This window comes from Pundamilia nyererei, unplaced genomic scaffold (genome assembly GCF_000239375.1).
Source record: "Pundamilia nyererei isolate P.nyererei 1_Seehausen unplaced genomic scaffold, PunNye1.0 scaffold00322, whole genome shotgun sequence".
Taxonomy (NCBI): domain Eukaryota; kingdom Metazoa; phylum Chordata; class Actinopteri; order Cichliformes; family Cichlidae; genus Pundamilia; species Pundamilia nyererei.
In genome coordinates this window covers 420,088-439,408 of record NW_005187723.1, presented here as the reverse complement: position 1 = coordinate 439,408, position 19,321 = coordinate 420,088, and the positions used below count along the sequence as shown (strand labels likewise).

Sequence of the window (19,321 nt, the reverse complement as noted above, 5' to 3'; positions counted from 1 at the left end):
ACACACTGTATATACATATAATATATATATGTATCCTCTTATTTATGTGTTGTTGTTTTTTTTTGTTTAGTTCACCTCGCAGCAGTAGAAAACATCATCTACCAGTCATTACAAACTGTATTACCAAAAAACAAAGTCAGTGGAAGTAAAAATAGACAAACAGGAAGACTAAATGTTTTTCCCTCTTCTTTGCTATCGATTGAGTCACTGCATCCAGATTTCAAATTAAATCTGTAGATTGCTGTTGACCTTTCAAAAGCTTCCACAATCAGATTACAGCAGATTATAAAAATTCGTCTGTGTCTGAGTTTCCAGAAATGTCCGGCGGTAACCAAAACTACTAAGCAAGACAGAAATATTAAGAGAAACTGCCTGGGCTTCAATTCCATCTGAGCTATAGCCCAGCTGCAGTGAAGCTCTCTGAAACCAAAAGCTTACAAAGGTTTGTTTTTTTATGGGCTTTATACTTCATGGATACTGTAAGTGAACTACTACTATTGGAAGAAGACGAGAAGAGAAACAGAAACTGACAGGAAGTAGAGAAAAGTACCTAAGAGACTGAGACTTCGACGAGGAGGGGGTGGAGGTGTAGGTGGGTGTGGGTGTGGCGTATTCGCCCCTCGCCGTGAAATATCCACATCCACTAGAGAAACGGTCTCACCTGAACACAGGAGGAAGAAAAGATAAGAAGAAATTGAGAGAAAGAGGAAAGTGAGCAGACGGTAAGACAGTGAAAGGGGCTGTGCTTTGTGAACCTGTAACTGTGTGTTGTTTTGTCTGTGCTGCAGCATGCCATTAAAGCTGCACCAGGCAGGATGTTTATGGAAAATTACACCCAGCTAATCAGCCTAAATCACTACAATAAAGGAGAATATCCCATCTCAGCTAATTGAAATGCTGCACATTCAATGTTTACCGAAGTCAAACCCTGCAGTAGGGCATGGTTGCTGGCAGCGAAAGAAACAAAATCAAAGGGTTAAGAGCCAAACCCTCAAGAGCAGAAAAAGCTGGACTTGCCCACATCCAGTCTCAGCCACCAACATCGCTTTAGCTCGCTTTTTGGTTGTGAAACATCACATACAGGCTGGGCTGGTAAACATGAGCAAGCCATGGGCACGGCTTCAGGGTTTTGAAAGTCCCCAAGATTTCAAACGAATCATCCTCACAAACTCTGCAACATGAAGCAATGCTGGGTGCAGCTTTAATGTTTTGGTCTAATTGGAGGTTGTGAAGCTTGTGCTCACAAACTCCAAAAATTCTCAGTCTGTGAGTAATGTGGAAGACTGCATAGAGGGAACGTCAGAGGCCGCCATAGGTGCTGAATCAAGTTTTGCCTTATGAGCCACAAACCTTCTCTCCCTTTTTACCTTTGTGCTAAATCAGCTTTTATCTACTGCACCAGTTGCAGTTTTAGCATGTAGTGTTTTGGTAAATTGTGAGATGACCATGTTGGGGTCTCACTGACATCATAAAGCTCCAAAAGTAGAAAAAAAACTGAATGAAACTGACCATTAGATCTTTTTGAAGACTGAGATTTGTAGCCACAGATATTACTTTTATATATAATTACATCATTATCTGAAGCATGGAAAAAAGAACACAGCAGGTAACTTTAACAACATTTGGTCTCACTATACTCTCCAGCGTTATAGGATCTACTTCAATATTTATAGTTGTAAACACTCGCCATACTTAATATCTAATCTCAACACGTAACATAAAAGCACTTTATATCAGGTTCATGTTGACTCAGTTTCACATTCTACTGCCCCAAATGTTTTCTACAGCACTCGCTTCTGTCAGTCTGCCCCAGGGCAGCTGTGGCTACAACTGTAGCCTCCACCAGTATGTGAATGTGAGAGTGAATGATTAGTGGAATTGTAAAGCACTTTAAGCACTGTTTTTTGGACTTATTTACAAGTTGATAAAATAAAACTACATTTGTGAACATTTTACATCTGCAGTGGGAATTAATGAGTTTGGATCAGTAATTCAAAGAAGTTTGTCATTTGGAGTGAAATGTGCTTACTTGTTTCTCTTATCTTGCAATGTTTGTCCAAAAAAAGTTAAAAGGGTGAAAGAAAGATAAAAACTGTCTAATTTTATTCTTATGACTTGCTAACTGTGCATATAGGATGGAAATCATAGACTTTATAGGGCTTTTCGTGTTATACATTTGTGCTAATCTTGGCTTCTTGCATCAGCTTCTTGGATAGAAATGAGACTGGAAGTGTCTTCCAGTGTATCCTTGGACTGCCTGGCTTTGGCATCAAGCTAACATTTTTACTAACATGTGGAAGTGTTCCACCATTGTAACATAAGATTGTTCTTCTTATGTGTTTTGGGTGACAGACTGGATATGTTTGACAGGTATGTGTGATTTTATTAAGAAAAATATTCCCCGAAAAAGTTCTAAAACAAACTTCAGACTCAGCTTTAAATTAATCTTCAGACTGTCACGTTACATCATTTCATCTTTCAGAAACAGGACCCTGTTTTGGAGGAGGATTATATTTTTGTGATGGGATTCAATGTGAAAATTTCAGATATGTACAGAGAGAGAAGGGGTTATGTGAATTAGTTACTACAAATTAACGTCAAAGATAGTAAAGGCAGACATGAAGAATTTTTTAAATTTTTAAATTTTTAAATTTTGTTATTTATGCTGAATGTTTTTTAACTTCAATCACTGAAAACAATATTGATCGTATTATACTGTTTTTTGTTTCCATTTAGATGATCAAAAGAGACCATTTTCACTCAAGCCCCACCCACTTGCTAATTAAAACTCCTTTCTAATGAGCAGTAGCCAATCAGAAGAAAAGTGGCTTAAAACAAGATTGTTCTTAAAGGTGAAGGTGCTAAAACAGCTTGTCTTATGAGCTGCACCAACACTCAGTGCAAGATGGAAAAGGATTGTTTAAAACCTCCCAAGTAACATCCAAGAATAAAAATATAGAGCTGGAAATGAGCATAATATGTTCCCTTTAAACATCCATTGTTTAGTTTTATCAGCCCCAAAGCCTAAAGTAGATTTTAAGGTTAATTACCAGCTTAAACAACATGTGCTTCGATTCAAAGTATGAATGGTTTGCCAAATGGAGCTGAAGTTGTGTAATTATTGCAGCAAAGAGTATATCTGCTCGTCTTTTCTGCTGCGACTTAACTGGTGAAAAAAAATAAAACTTAATATCTTAAAGGCTCCTCATGTGTACAGTCACTGACTCTGGTAAATCACACCTCTGCTCAGGTTATTGCTGGATGTGCCAGGAGCTTGACACAACATTCCTCCGTTTTGTCGCTTTTATGTGACAATAAACTGAATATTTTGACGTGGTTGTGGCTTCTTTTTTTTTCTTTTTTTGGAAAAAGGAGTACATTCAGAATTCATACATTTCTTTCTCAAATTAACAGTTATACTATTATGTCGATTACTTACAAGCTTATCAGAAGGTTTGGGTGATGGATATCAGAGGGGTTTTCCTCTTTGAGCACAAAGCTGTGAGAGAATCAAAACCAAAGCCAAAGCAACCCTTACCAGTGAAAGTTGAGAGAGAGGCAGAGAGGGAGGCTGGGGAAAAGGCACTGTGGGCCCTGGTCAGTCTGGGCTGGCTGTGGCTGAAGAAGAAGAAGAAGAAGAAGAAGAAGAAGAAGAAGAAGAAGAAGAAGAAGAAGAAGAAGAAGAGAATTAGATTGCAGAAGAAGTATTAGTGCAGTCTCTGCTTAGCTTTAATAGTGTGTGGGTCCTGCAGCTCTATCTCTCTCTCTTTTTGCATTTTCTGTTTGATGCTCTTAGCTCCAGCACTAAAGACTTCTAAAGCTATGTTTTTTAATCATAGCCTGCCTTCAGTGTGCTGCTGTGAATAATGACTTAGCTGTGAAGACAATAGAGGGTGACAAGCCAGAAAGGTTAGAACAAAATCTCAGCATCTAATAACATGTAGCACCAAAAAGTTCTAAAAGAAAGATCTGGCAGATGAGAGAGTTCAAGCCTCTGGAAATCAATGTTCAGCTTACAGAAAAGGTTAGGATGTTTCACTGGCCGAAATTTAATAATGGACTTCCTATTTCGTATGTTAGGTTAGACTTTTTAAAAAGTCTCTGACCTACATGTATTAAGACAGCTTTTATGTTTTTAACTTGCTATGTTTACTTGTTCTGACCCTGAGAGAAGATCTGTTTAGGATTTCTTACCTGTCTGCATCCTGCTCAGCACCCGCTGCACACGCCATGTCCACCAGACTCCCGGCAGAAGATACTGAATAAGTCACTGAGGGCCTTTTGTCCAAAAGGTGACTGGAGCCGCTGCAGCTTTTAGTCCGGAACAATTTGCTCAGTCTGATCTTTAACGAGCCCTTTTTTGACTTCCCTGGAACTTTGAGCATCTTTTCCCCGCCCGTGGCCCTGCCCGTGGGAGTCCGGGGCGCACTGGCGCACCGCTCCGGCCGCCTTCTGGGTGTCGATGCCTGGCTCAGGTTCGGGCTTGTGGCCCAGGGCGAGCTCTGGGCCGGGGTAGTCGACGATGACTTGGCTGAAGCATGCGTGACAACCTCTGTATTCCCACAGCTTACCTGCGAGAGCCGGCCGGATAAGTTCCCGTGGAGGCTGCACACCTGCGTGGCAATGTGCGCCGCAGCCGCTGCTTCTGTCGCCGTCTCCTCCACCTGCCTCCTCAGTTCCACTTGAAAACTGCTGATGGAGAAAGCCCCGGACATTTTCTGAACTATTTCCCTTTTCCTGTTGAGTAAAAACTCCCGGCGTCCGTTTTCATCATCTGCCTCATCCTCCGGACACTCGTCCATGTCCAAACCGTCAACGTCCCCGTTCCCCAGCCCTTCCAGCACCAACAATGCGTCGCTAGTCTCTGTTGGGTCATCGCCGGGCTCTACTCCCCCTCCTGCCGGCCTATGTGCACTCTGACACGAACAGTGTGGGAGCTCGCCTGCTTTGAACAGCATTTTGGGTACCGCGCCAACCCCAAGCTCCCCGAACCGCCGGGCCAGCTCAAACACGGCTCCTTCCCTGTCCCTGGTGGCGCATCCCCATTTAGAGTCAATCACGGTGAGAGGGTTAGATCTCTCCGTCAACACGGGCCACTCTGGCGTAGTGGCGATGAGTCGATGCCGGTGGCATAGCTCAGCCGCTCCCTGCATCTCCACAGAGGCTGGCGAATGCGCTCCCCATGTCCTGTCTAGCAGGTTCTGCTGCTGCTGCTGAACCTCTCTGACACTCAGAGTGTTGTTATTGACCGCTGGGCTGGAGCAGCCAGATCCCGGGCTCTGATCCAGAGCATCCCTCGGCTGATTCCGACGGTCTAATTCCAAAATCCCCTCTCCGTTCCGCATTATATTGGAGAAGACTAGCAACTGAGGCCGTAGGCCGGGGCTGGGAGCGAAGTCAAACCCCTGGGCCTCCATGGAGCTCTGCGGCGGCGGAGGCGCGGACAGTGTGGCTCGGCTCTCCGTCACCCCAGAGTCAGGTGCAGCCGTGCCCTCGGTGCTCGGCTGTGCTTTGTTCAGGTGGCTGCTGGGATGCTGGAGGCCCTCCGTTGGATCTCGGCTTATATCCAAACCCGCTTTGACGCCGCTGTGAGCCAGGACCTCCTTCCCCAGCCCTGCCACCACTCCTCCCGGCGGCAGATTCCCGTTTTCTGCGTCCAAGCGGTCATCCTCGGCCACGGAAACCAGGCGCATCAACACAAAATCGGGCGACATATCTTGAGCGTTGTTCATAATTGTTCGTCAGGATCACGAAACGAGAATTGCTAGGCGATCTGCTCTTCACATAGCTAACCGCATAGATCTCGCTCCTATAATAAAGAAAGGACCAAGCCGCTGCTGCCTCCCATAAATAGGCTATGAGCGAAAACGTTAAAAAAATATATCAGGCGATGTTTTCATCCTCCTCCTCCTCCCCTTCGCCAACGCAGCGTCCGTTAAATGTGTTGAAGAAATGCGTGCAGTTTGCTCCGGGCAGCAGGCGGACCCCTGGGTCAGACATGCGGTCTGATTTCAGTAGAATAAAAGCCAGCAGAGTCTCCGGTCAGTGACCACAGTCTGCCTCTCTGTTCCGAGCCAGGCCCCACCCGCTCCTCCTCCGCTCAGCCCATAATATCACTTTATGATGAGAACCATAAATTCGACGACAGCATCTTAATATCACAGAGTTGGCCTATCCAGCCTCACATCTGAACAACTGATTTTTGGTTTTCCGTCTTCATAAGGGGACGAGGGAAATATACAAATAGCCTACAGGCTACACATGTTTTTCCCCCTTCCCCCCCTAGACATTAGTACAGCTCTTAAATGGAATTCAAAGACAAATAGAAACGCCCTCAATATTTTCATAAAGAGGTTGTTGTAAGCCCGAATCTATTAAAGTTGCTTGTAGTAGATTTTCACAGGTTATCAGAATATTTAATAAAAAAAGAAAAGCAGTGTGGAAATGTATGCAGAAACACTAGGAAACAATTTCACGCTCCTTATGCTCTCATGAAGATGGATTACCCTTTTATTTATCAAGTAGCAAACTGTGCAAAAGTTTTTGCGCCAAAATAGACTTGAAGTACCAAAATTAAAAGTAGTCATTATGCAAAATATCCCTTATCAAAATCATATTACTGGATCATAATTATTGACTCATTAATACATATATGATTTTAATGCTATGTAATAATACAGCATCATATGATTTATATCTTGAAATCTGCAAATTAATAACTAATACCAATAATATACTGAAAATAAACAGTATGTACAAAGAACAATATTTGCTGAGATGAACAGTACACCAGGTGGGTGACATTAGGGGACCAGTGCCACCCCATGGCACTCCTTCTGGAAGAACCCCTGACAGATATGTGCCAGGCATGGACAACAGGTTCTCTGAAACAAAGAACAATGATTCCCTATATTTATCTCAGCAGTTGGTTCAGACCAAAACTAAGCATGTGTTGGACCTATGCTGGAACACAAAGTAGTCTTTCATGTCAAACTTGGTCAAAGCGTCTTACTGCGTTTGTCTTTGCAAGAGGTCCTTGTCAGGAGAATGTAAACATAGGTTGTTGTTATTTCACCTCAAAGATGAAACGCAGCGTTTAGGGATATCCACATGTTCTCCAGTTCTTTCAGTTATTGACTGCAAAAGATTGTCATTCAGTCATTTTATTAAAAATTCTGTTAGTTTGTCCAATTACCTTTGGGTCTCTAAAATGAGAGATGTAGCTCTTAAACTACTTATTAAAGCACACAGTCTACACTTAAGAGTTACAAACAAAGTGTAATTATCCAGATACTGGGACTTCACAGTATCTGCTTCGAGGAAGGGTTTGTAAGCCTTACTCACATATAGCTAACAAAATACAAAAGAAGATTTCAAATTACTGTCTGCAAACTAGGAGAGTTTAAAAAGGGCATTCATTAAACAGAAACAGTAAAATAAGAACTGGGTTCATATTCTTACTGGAGTCTTGTCACCAGTACCTATCTTATAGCTCTTATCTAATGAGATGCTGGAAAAACAACGAGTTCCATGTGGCACAGTCCCAGATATCTGATGATGAAGACCCACTTAAGAGCAAGTTTATTCAATCTTCTGACAGAGTGCCACTTTTTACATAAGGTTGTGTGTCTTATTGTTGGCTTCATCCCACAGATTCAGACAGTGCGGTCACCCTATTACATTTGATTAGCAAGTGAAATAGGGTGACTGTAAGCTGCTGTAGCACATGGCAGCTCCTCAGCTGACTGATAATGGCAGGTCTAATAGCCAGCAGTATGTACATGGAGACTATCCAAATATACCCTGGTGCTAATTTGGCTTAGTGAAGTTTAAGTGGGAATTACAGAGAGAACAGCAATGGATGATGTCCGAGTGGAAAAAAAGAGAAAACTACAAGGAAAGAGCTAAAAATAAAAGTTAAATACAAATAATAAAGTGGAAAAAGAAGAAGCGGATGGAAAACAACGACAGATGATAATAACTGCCTTTTTAAGTGAACAGTAAACAACATCCCAACACCTCACTGTGAAACAGGGCTTTGCCTTTCCTGCATGTGCCACTGATACATGTGAGGCAGTAGAAAACCAAATTAGCCAGTAATAAAACACAGGAATCCAACCAGAACAGAAACACCTGCCCAGTGTAAAGCAGCTGTGAAAATATGTAAAGAACAGACACACATGCAGAGATTCCTAAATGTATTAGAGACATTTGTCCCCTTCAAATTAAGCTGCCATCCACAAGGAGTAGAATAGCAAACAGGCCAAACCCACACACCTTTCTTTCTAAGCTGAGTGTCCCATTCCAGCTCCAAACAACACTGTTAAAGTACCAAGGGCATGTTATTTAAGGAAGCAGTTAGATAACAGAACAAAAAGCCATAAGTCCATAACAGGTTAAAGGACAACTGATACTTTAATTGATACGCATCTTAAAAGCGAGGGGAAATAATTATCGATGTTTACAGCATTACCCTCATGGTTGCTTTACCTTTCACATGGAAATATCTCAGTGCGGTTTGCTACAGAAACTGTTTTGGCTTCTGATCCTCGTTTAAACAAAACCATGAACCTTCCCTAACCTTAACCGGTGTGATTCTGGTGTCTGTACTGCCACTGACAGAGGTCTGGATGTCAACCTTGGGTATTTTGTATATCTGCCATCAAACCCAAGTTACCCAGCCAGTGATTATGCTACTGCTGAAGCATTTCCATGGAAACAATAATGATATTGTAAATAATACATAAATATAATTTCTAGAAGACAGGTTTGCAAAGGTTTTAATCTAATATTAAAACCCTGCACTATGGTTCATAATACTCACAAAAACAATCCAATAATTCAGAATAGTTATAATAATGATGAACAGCAGAACAGTTACAGTTACAGATACAGTTTCCTTCAAGGGAACAAATAGACCCAAATCAAAATGCCCAAACACAGCATGACAGAGCCGCTGGATCCACTCACTAATCCGGTGGTCAGTCTTCCTTTTTCATTTAAAAAACTGAGCTATGCTGCTGTTCTGTTAGCTTTCAGTATGTGAAAACTTTGCAGTAAATGCTGAAGACTGCAGTCATTTTATCATTTTTGATTTGAATACTTACGAGCTAACCTTCTCACAAAGGCCGTGCTAACATGCTGATGATATAAGGGCTCAGACTTTGGACCACAGACTGTATATCAAAGATGGCTATAGGCACAGTTTTCACTTCTGATGCCAATGTGGAAGTGACTTAAACCTGAATCTCACTGATGGGGAGCAGGGTGCAGTCGAAATAAGAACTGAATGGAATATAAATCCATGTAAAAACAACCTTTTGGCTCCCTTGCTCTATGATCTCAGTAAACAAGTTCCTGTTGGGTTTTTAGTTTCAAGTCTTGATGATGATGTTTATTTTATACAGTCTGGTCATATGTAGGATTAATCATTTAGAAAGGCAACTTTCTCATCAAGTCTGGTTATAAAATACTGAGATCCCTGAAGTACTCAGACTGAGGATTTGCAACATGATTTCACTAACCAAAAGCATGATGTCATGGTGTTAGTGGCCATCTTTTATTTACGCTCTATGAGAGATCACCATTGTTGTGACTATAAGCACAATATTTAGGTTTTTTTTACTCAGGTATGAATCATCTGCAGGATACCACAAATGTTTGTACAAAATGTCCCTATTTTAGTTATTCTGTTCTCTTCTGCAGGGGGTTGGGGCCTATTCCAGCTTGCAAAAAACAAGAGACAGGGGTACACCCTGAACAGGTCCCTAACACAGAGAGACAAAGAGACAAACAACATGTATGGACTGTGGTAAGAAGCCATAGTACTTGGAGAGAACCCACACAGACACAAACTGATGTTTTAAGAAAGGCTAGCCAACAAACCAAACTAACATGCCGTTGTGTCTCCACCTCAACCATTACCTGACCCTAGAATTAAAGTTAGAGCCTGCACACACAACAACAAACACACTTGATGCAGTAACAGAAATACAAGTACAAACATGGAACTGATGATTATGTCAGTAACAACAGACATTTGATTGGTTTAATTTAAAATGTTTGGTGTGGAAATGTTCATTTTGTGAGTGCCCTAATAACCATCCTAGTAACTGGTACCAGCCCATATCTGTGTGTTATGAGCTGTCAATGAGCTATGCCAATGACATTTTCCAGTTCTAAATGTCATACACGATAAGATGCGGACTGTATTGAGAAGTGGTGCGACAAAAGTAAATATGTAGAAATATATATCTTTGTTTAAATGAAGTGTAGTATGAACACAGCAGTAGCTTTAAAACACTGAACAAAGCGCTCCAAAGACGCAAACCTCCACACTGACTAGCAGTGTTGTATTAATGCTGTGAGACAGGCAGATGGCGCTGCAGGTCATTCTGTAGTGATAGATGACGCTGCTGCTGAGTGCAGATAATGCTAGGAGAGTAGATGAAGGCCCATTAATCCTTACAGTGTGTGTGTGTGTGTGTGTGTGTGTGTGTGTGTGTGTGTACATGTAAGCCACAGAGATGAAAACAGTGTTTGCTCATATTTGATGTTTATGTGGCGTAATCAAACTAACAACCCGCCCTGCAGAGCTGAATATTGATGTGATGAAGCCCGAGGGTCATTACACATCGTTTTTCCTTATACATCCCTTCATCTTATATTTACTCTCGTTCAGTACAGTCTTCTATATCATTATTTATGGTCTATTTTGCATTGCGTACCTTCTAGATGTTCCGGCTCTTTTAGTTCTTTTATTTACTTTTAATAAACAAGCCTCTAAAATAATATTTACATGAAACTGTCTTTACTTATTTACTTAGTTATCTTAGTTACTATATTACCCACTCAACCCTTGAATACCCCAAACTCTTATCTGCAGCACCTCAGGTGGTGCCAGATCAGTCAGCACTGATGTTTGTTTATATGGGATCAAACTGGAACAACTTGAAGACCTCAGGAGTGAACAGTTGCCATCGATGTAGGACCAAGATTTCCACAAACTGTCACTTTATTTTGTGTGCAATATTAGAACACCCTCATATATGAAGAGGGGGATGGATAGACTTAAAAGCAAGTTCTAGGCTAAGTCACAGCAAAAAAATTTGACTGCATGATTTGATAACTGAACGCAAATATTGTGTAGGCTGAATCTGGCATAAATTTGCATGAATTCCAGAGTGGATCTGTACCGTTATGTTATTGTAGGAGCGTGTTCAGATATCAGTTATAATCACGCAATGTTCAGGCGAGAAGAAAAACAATCTGGGCTGGTAAGACTGAGTTCACCCCAGTGTTTTATCAATTTCTTCTTCAAAAAACAAAAAACTTGCGAAATCAAAATATGCAGTGCATGTGTGTCCCATCATCATCAGGGATTCCCTTGTTACTCTTCACAGTGCACAGTGTATTGTTTTAAATGGTCTTTAATGGTTTTCAGACAGATTACATTTGTTGGACTGAAGAAAAAGTTCAGATGTGACAACTTCTAGTGCCTTATTAGCTGCGCACTTGTACGTGCATGAAATGATTAATAACATTACCAAGTAGATAAGCTAGAAGAAAAACGGTGGGTATGAATGTGACTCATGGTGTGTTAAAGCTTCATTTCATCACTGCACTTGTCGTTTGCGTGTTTTTCTAGATGCACGAGAACAGTCTGACTTATTGTGTTCCTCAAGCTCGACTGCACCACCTTCGCTGTTCTGCAGTGAAGTCCCAAGGAGGGTGTGTGTGTGTGTGTGTGTGTGTGTGTGTGTGTGTGTGTGTGTGTGTGTGGCTCACAGTTGAGGAGGGGGCTGGGGCGGGAGATTCTCAGAAACTGGTTGCCATAGTCACCAAAACTAGTCTTCTTGCCCGCATTACTCCTCCCATCATACATCTGTGTCGCCTTTTCTTTCATCACGCTTCTCATACATCTTTCACTCAGCAGTGTGAAAGACACACGATTGTTGCACCAGTGTTATGGTATTCGCGAGCTCCCCCACCACACACAAAAACTAACAAATGAACTCATGCGCCTAAACAGAGAATAAACTCCCTCATGCTGCAAAAACTTAGAAACAAAAAACTGAAGTATAAGTGTGGAGGTTGTTAACACTTTACATCCTGTGGCCTCCACTGTGTGTGTGAGAGAAAGAATGCTCATCTTTCTCTCGTGTACGAGGGGTTAATCCATCCAACCATCCAGTAGAGATATTTTTGATGGATGTCCAAATGCAGCAGAGCTTAACCCTCATCTCTGACTGAATGCATCATCCTCTGCTTTGTGAACACGCACGCACGCACGTACGCACACACACACGCGCACACACACACACACACACACACACACACACACACACACACACACAACAGATGTACCACTCTCATCACCTTTAAGCACTGGTGAGGGTTTGTCAAAACGGAGGGGGGAGTTCGGGGCTGAATGAAAGGAAGGGGAGGACGGAAGGCGGGAGGCAAGGAGAGAGGGAACGACGGTAGAGAGGGGTGGGACGAGCATCATGAGCTTCCAACCGACGGGCTGGAAGCTCTGTGGAGCAACAGATAGCAGAGCGGGAGGCAAAAGAAGAAGGGAGAAGTCTGCTCTCTCTCTCTTAACCCCTCCATCGCTACAACATCTCTCCTTCTCTCCTCCTCCTCCCATCTGACGCAGGGAGCCCCAAGTTTGAGGTTTTTCCTCTCTCCTCCTTCTTGCTGCGCACACTGCGTTTTCTTTGCACTGGTGATTGTAAAGCACGAGAAACGAAGACTGAGCGCGACGGCACGCTAGAGACACCTTACGGGAAACAGAAATGCGGGGATTGCTCCCCTCGTCAGTTTTATCCTTGCACCACCACCGAGGACTCGCAGGTTCAACTACATCTTCGTGTTGACACGAGCTCAGGCGTGCATGGTTCCGTGCGGCGCACAGATGGAGCTGTGCGCTCCGAGTGTGAGTGAGAGCTCAGCAGCGCGTGTGGCAGCGTTGTTACCGGATACCTGCTGCTGCAGTGCCTCCCAAATGTGAAGATGAAAAGTTCAAAACAACATGTGACGGGTTATCACTTCAAAGGAAATCCAAAAGGGGCAAAGCGTGCTTTAGCTGAGTGACCCCTTCAGTTACTTCCCCCCCTTTTTTTCTTCATCAGCGTGCATCCAGGATGGATCCCGTCTGGTTTCTCCTCCTGCTGCCATCCGTCCTCAGAGCGCAGGTGGCTTCAGATTTCCCATCAGGCGTCACAGTGGAGACGACCAACAGCACTGAGTCATTGACAAACAATACAAGAACTTCAGAAAACTCCACCAGCCCCTCCACTTCCTCCACTGCTGCAGAGCCTTCGGGGTTTTCCACTTCAGAAGCTCCCACCGAAATAGAGGATGACTGGTCACCGGCAGAGACATTTCTGTACACCGGAGACCCCTCGACTCTGGTAGTGGGCCGTTGTTCACGGGCGTATAGCACCCGTGGGCAGATGGGACCCCTGCCCCTCAGCTTCACCGCCCCCCTCAGGCCAGCTATGGATGCACTAGCCAACACTGCCAACTTTCTTAACATGATCTTCCAAGCTAGTGACCTGCATGAGAGCACGGTGCAAGAGGATATGGAGTGGTACCATGCCCTGGTCCGTGCCCTTCTAGAAGCTGATGTGCTCATCCGGCGGGCCCTGTTTACGTTTGATGCTGACCCAACTGCCCAGGTGCCGCAGCTAGTGCTCCATGCAACTCGCAGCCCAATGGCTAAGGTGCAGACAATCATCCTCCAGGACTTATCCAAGGCATGGGAGAGCCTGCACCCACCTGCTCCTGCCCCTGATGACAGCTGGTTCAGAAAACTGAAATTCCCAGAGTCCAGCCAGCCAATCACAACCCTGTCCAAACGAGTGCTCCTCAATGACCTCAATACCTTGGACACACCTAAGTGGGGGCAGGGTGACAGCTATGTGACCAATCGCAGTGGGGTACGCTGGGATAGTGCTCCTTTTCTGGACTGTATGGATGAACGCTTTGTGCCTGGCTGGATGCTCACACTCTCCACCTCCTTCTTTGGTCTCAAGCCTGACCTGACACCAGAATTCAGGTTAGGGCCTGCACACATACAAACAAACAAACACGCACAAACCAAGCAATAACAGTCACATAAATACAGGCACACACATAGAGGTGACACCTCTGATGATGTCAGTAATTATAGAAATTTGGTTGGTTCACTTTAAAATGTTTGGTTTGGGAATGTTCAGTTTCCTAGTAACCGTCTTAGTAATGATGTGAATCCATTGATCTGTGTGATGAGCTGTCAATCAGTGGTGCCAATGACATCTTCTAGTCATAAAATGCTATTATACGTTTTGTATTATGAACAGAGAAATTTGCATCCACATTGGGAGCACTTTTTTCAGTCCTTTGAATACTCTTACTAATGTGAGGGTCTTAAAGAAAAACATTTAAGTCATAATTTTTTATGCAAAATCATGCCTAATGAGACCATTAACGATCTTGTTGCATTTAAACACTTGTTGTATCGATTGGTCACTGTGAGCAGAGTAGTTTAAACAAAACTCCAAGTCCATTTTACCTGCTGAAAATGACAGAAGCTAGCACTCTGAAATGAATTTACAATAACACTCGTGTTTGAATGTGTTTGAAGAGTTTAATTAAATATAACATTTGAAATAGAATGTCTTGCATGGTCAGGCAAAATGTGCAGTAGCAATTTAATTCAGTTTAACTGGACAAAACACAGACTAGAGAGAAGTCAAAAGTTATTGACCTGGAACAGTGGGATATAAACACATGGGGAGTAAAAAAGAGGGGAATGCAAGAGTGGTACATCATGGGAAGTCCCCCAGCAGCCGTAGGCTATTGCAGCATAATTAAGGCATGGCTCAGGGTTACCTGAACCAACCCTAACTGTAAACTTTACTTTAAAAAAAAAGTAACTTTAAAGGCTAATATTCAAAGTGTCTGTCTCCTGAGAGAAACTGGGAGCTGGTTCCACAGCTTTGCCATGTTATCTTCTCTGCCTTAAATTCTACTTTTAGAAAGTCTAGGAACCACAAGTAAGCCTGCGGTCTGAGAGGGAAGTGCTCCATTGAAATAATATGGCACAGTGAGGTCTTTGGGATATGAAGATGTATGCGGAAAAAGAAGAGACTTATTCTAAGACCTCATGTGGAGCCACTGTTGTTTCTTTGTTTTGTCACACATCTGTGACCCACTCCCCCACTGTCTGTGTGTTCGGCTTTAGAGGTGTGATCCGTGTGGATGTCAACATTCAGGACATTGACTTGGACCAGTGTGCAACAGGGGAAGGCTGGTTTGCTGATACTCACCAGTGCAACCGCACCACCATGGAGGTAAACACAGTGTAGACCAGGGACTGAAACTACCTTTGAGATAGCGACAGAAAGTCAAGATTTTTTGTTTTTGTTGCTTTTAGTACACACAACCAAATTGCCATGAAAAATGGCACCAGTATTAAAGATTTTGTTGTGACGATCCCTGAGATTTCATCTGGCACTATTAGCATCTATCTCAATATACATGACTGACAGATAACTGAGCAAAACTGGATGAAACTCCATGGCTTTGGTGATGTCATTCCTTTTTCATTTTTTTGGTCAAGGTTAAATTTCAAGGACATTAATATGGGAACATAAGGAACATTGGATAGATTGAATTGTTTTCGATAGAACTGTAATTGCTGTACATACTTTTTAAAACCATGGTACCTGCAAACCTACAGTACATTATGACTTAAAAGGAACTGCTAGCATGCTAGCCAATAAATATATATGGTGACAATGTTAAACTTTCTCGAACATCTCTAAGTCAGCACGTGAGTATTTTTATTAGGAACATTTTAGCACATTGCCTATTATACTACATATTGTAAGCAATATTATTCCAGTATGATCTTAACATCTGGACCACAAGGCAAGAACAAGTGTTGTTTATTGTTCATGAATCTAAAAGTGTCTGCCACTTCTACTGCCATAGTAGGGTAGTCAGTGTTTCATCATTAATCATAGTCTTACACAAAATATAAATTTTAAATGTCACATGGGATCAGACGGGGGTTTTTTCTGGAGTTTTGAGATTATACGTATATTCATTGGTTTAAACATCCTTTCGCGTGCTAATTGTCTCCTTTCTCTTTTGAGGATGAAGCCTGAAATATTTACTAGATCATTCAAAGTAAGGAGAAAGAAAGGACTGTGAGAGGGGGAACTAGGTGATGCTACATTGTACATACTGTACAGTACCTGCACTACACCAGAGTACCAACAATAGTAACAGGACATTAGAAGAAGCCTCTCAGCCTTTATACTGCCTCATGTGGTTGAATTTTGAAAAAAAGATATCAAGATCACGTGTGCATCCACTGCTTGATTTCTTTTTAGAGATTTCTTTTTAATGTGAGGCAAACAGCTTGGTGTTTGAAAGGGAAAATTTAGAAATTGAAAGAGAGGAAGATATGTCCTGACATAGCCTGGTGTTGATCTCCGAATCACCTCCCACATCTCACATTTGGTTACAGCAGAGCTTTTATTTCGCTTCCCGACAGCTGTTTCTGCATGTTTGAGTAACAATTACTCAAACAGTTACTTAAAACGATAAAGACTGATAAGAACAATTTTTCTGAGGTTGTATTGTAAAATAAAGAAATAAGTAAAATACATTTTATTTATTCTTATTTCCTGTGTTGTATGCTTTTAAACATGACTAAAGTTTAGAAGACTGAGGTTGGCATATGTAAAAGTTGTCATGGTCCTGAGTCTGCCGACTCAGTCTTTTGTGTTTCTTTATGCTTTTGTTTATCCCGAGTATTTATTCTGTTATGATTTGCCATTTGTTAGGTTTCTGTTCTGTGCCTGCCCTGGTCCCACTGTGTTCTGTCTGTCTATGGCAGGGGGAGGCAACTCCAGGCCTCGAGTGCCGGTGTCCTGCAGGTTTTAGATCGCACCCTGGGTTAACACACCTGAATCAAATGATTAGTTCATTACCAGGCCTCTGGAGAACGTCAAGAAATGCTGAGGAGTCACTTAGCCCTTTAAATCAGCTGTGATGGATCATGGACACATCTAAAACCTCCAGGACACCGGCACTCGAGGCCTGGAGTTGCCTACCCCTGGTCTATGGTGTCACACTGTCTGTTTGTGAATCTGTCTGTTTAGTTCAGTGTCTTGTCTGGTTCTCTGTGTCTGAGTTTCCTGTTTTATTCTGAAAGTCTCTGTCTCATGTGAGTGTGTTCAGTTTACGTTTCCCCTGTCCCGTCAGCTCTGATTTCTCCCAGCTGTGTTGCCCTCCTGTCTCTCATCCCCTGATTACTGCTGTGTGTATTTAAGCCCTGCGTGTTCTCCTGCCTGTTGCTGATTCGTCTGTGTTCCACGGTGTCCTTTTCCCTCTCCGCGTCTCTCTCTCTCTCTCTCTCTCTCTCTCTCTCTCTCTCTCTCTCTCTCTCTCTCTCTCTCTCTCTCTCTCTCCCCGCGTCTCTCTCTCTCTCTCTGCGTCTCTCCGCAGTTTAGTTTTGTCATCCCTCATTGCCTGTTTTGCCACTACGCCACTTTGTAAATAAACATCACTAGCACTATCATCAACTGCCTGCATTTTGGGTCCTTTCTCCCTCCAACACCACATGGCTCGCCTCGGCAGCCGTGACAAAAGTAATCTCTGTGAGTCAAAAGCTCTGACTTCAGACAGCTGTTGGAGAGTTTTGTCTAATTTTGGGACTCGCCTTCTGAGCGAAAGCAAAACTAACAGACATAAAATAATTTCCTAAAGAGTTATTATTAGCTGAAAACCTGGCATGTCTTGGTGTGACTTGGTGTGCAGTGTGTCCTTTGAGGAAACTGAACAAGTGGAGGGAAAAAAAGTGGCAACTATCTACAGCAGATAAACCGTGTCTGAAAGTCGTGTCCTAGGAAAAAATCCAACAAAGACCTGACACAGGATCTCAGGACGCAGGGCTGAGAAAAGGTCTAACAGCATGAGTCTACTGCCATCTGTAAAACACAGTGGAGGCTCTATCATGGTTTGGGTGTGTATTTCAGCCAATGGTGTTCTTGTCAAAACTGTTGTGTGTGTGTCATGACATGGCTGGTTACCTGCCTTCTGGCTCCCACACACCTGGTGTCAATCACACACCTGCTCCTGATGACCTTGTTTGGTTGCTTCATAAAGATGCAACAGAGACTCAGTCTTCACTGGGTCATGGCTAGAGAAACAGTGCAGCATGTCTCTTAGCCTTGCTGTTGCCTGCGTGCGAATTAGATTCTTACCTTCCTGTTTTTGTGCCCAGGATTACCTTTCAAGATGTGAAGTAGTGAGCTGGTTCTTGTGTGGCTTTGGGAGAAGATTGGATAGTGTTAGGACTTTGAGGAAACCTTTGAGGAGACTGGACTGTTACTACTGTTCACTACCTTTCGGTTGTTTAAGAGTCACTGTAAAGAAATGAGCTGACGTTCACTTGGAGCCCTGCGTTTGAATCCTTCTTCTACTTACGTCTCCTTGACAGAACGATCCAACCTAGAGGAAGCAGCCAGATTCAGCTTGGTCAGGCCCAGCTGTATCCACAGACGCGAAGAAAATGTTTTGTGGCTGGTGTCTGTCTGTATTGCGGTAACAAAAGCGCCTTTGCAGCAACTTCTCTGGTGCGGCCGAAAGGCTGTGTCTGGCACGGTGTAGATTCTGACATCTTTCTGATAACTCCTTCCTACTCCGGCTCATGGTTCTGGGTAAAATCACCATCGATTCCCAAATTTAGTCACTCAAAGCTTTTATTAATTACAGAGTGGGATAAAATTTAGACCTCCTACCCGGAGCACCTTTGCCCACCAGCCACTTACATAGTCTGTCTAAACCCCAACAAGAAGCCATGGAGAAATGTACCACAGTGTCTTGCTGCTGGTATTATCCTTCCATCATCATCTCCCCTTAGTGCTGGGTTTTTCTTCATCAAGAAAAAGGATGAAACACTTCGCCTCTGCATAGATTTCCACAGCATGAACAAGATTACAGAAAAAAAAACCTTACCACTCCTCACCTCAGCATTTGGACTCTTTCAAGGCGGCACTATCATCACAAAACTGTAGTCTTCCAACTCTTTTCATCTGGTGAGAATGAGAAAAAGACACAAGTGGAAAATAGTGTTTAGTATGCATCCTGGCCACTTTGAGTATCTGGTTTGACAAATGCTCCAGCTGTGTTTCAGGTCCTGGTTAATAATGTCCTAAGGGACTTCATTAATCATTTTGTGTTTGTGTACCTTGATGATATACTGATTTTCCCAAAGCCCCTGCAGGAGCATGAGAAACATGTCTGTCTGGTCATCCAATGC

At 42.9% G+C, this 19,321-nt stretch overlaps 2 protein-coding genes across 3 annotated transcripts in view; one reads left to right on the top strand and one right to left on the bottom strand.

Annotated features, from left to right (window-relative positions):
- socs7 (suppressor of cytokine signaling 7) overlaps positions 1 to 6,089 on the bottom strand; it is an 18,421-nt gene extending 12,332 nt beyond the window's left edge. For both annotated transcript variants that reach the window (XM_005751686.1, XM_005751688.1), the window contains exons 1-3: positions 4,195 to 6,089; positions 3,539 to 3,618; positions 551 to 661 (exon numbers count right to left, since the gene is read on the bottom strand). In XM_005751686.1, the coding sequence (XP_005751743.1) occupies positions 551 to 661; positions 3,539 to 3,618; positions 4,195 to 5,732 (1,729 nt within the window). In that variant the 5' untranslated portion in view covers positions 5,733 to 6,089. The remainder of the gene's footprint in view (positions 1 to 550; positions 662 to 3,538; positions 3,619 to 4,194) is intronic.
- Positions 6,090 to 12,485: 6,396 nt separating this feature from the next.
- On the top strand, positions 12,486 to 15,372 carry LOC102198675 (probable G-protein coupled receptor 179). The gene is made up of 2 exons (XM_005751685.1): positions 12,486 to 14,062; positions 15,230 to 15,372. The coding sequence occupies exons 1-2, from the start codon at positions 13,146 to 13,148 to the stop codon at positions 15,351 to 15,353; spliced, it is 1,041 nt and encodes a 346-aa protein (XP_005751742.1). The 5' UTR covers positions 12,486 to 13,145; the 3' UTR covers positions 15,354 to 15,372.
- Positions 15,373 to 19,321: the final 3,949 nt, after the last annotated feature.

What these genes read in the sequence shown, in the direction of transcription:
- LOC102198675 (XM_005751685.1), top strand. Translation starts at nt 13,146, where the DNA reads ATGGATCCCGTCTGGTTTCTCCTCCTGCTGCCATCCGTCCTCAGAGCG. An exon ending in GACCTGACACCAGAATTCAG is followed by an intron (nt 14,063 to 15,229) that starts GTTAGGGCCTGC and finishes GTTCGGCTTTAG; the next exon opens with AGGTGTGATCCGTGTGGATG.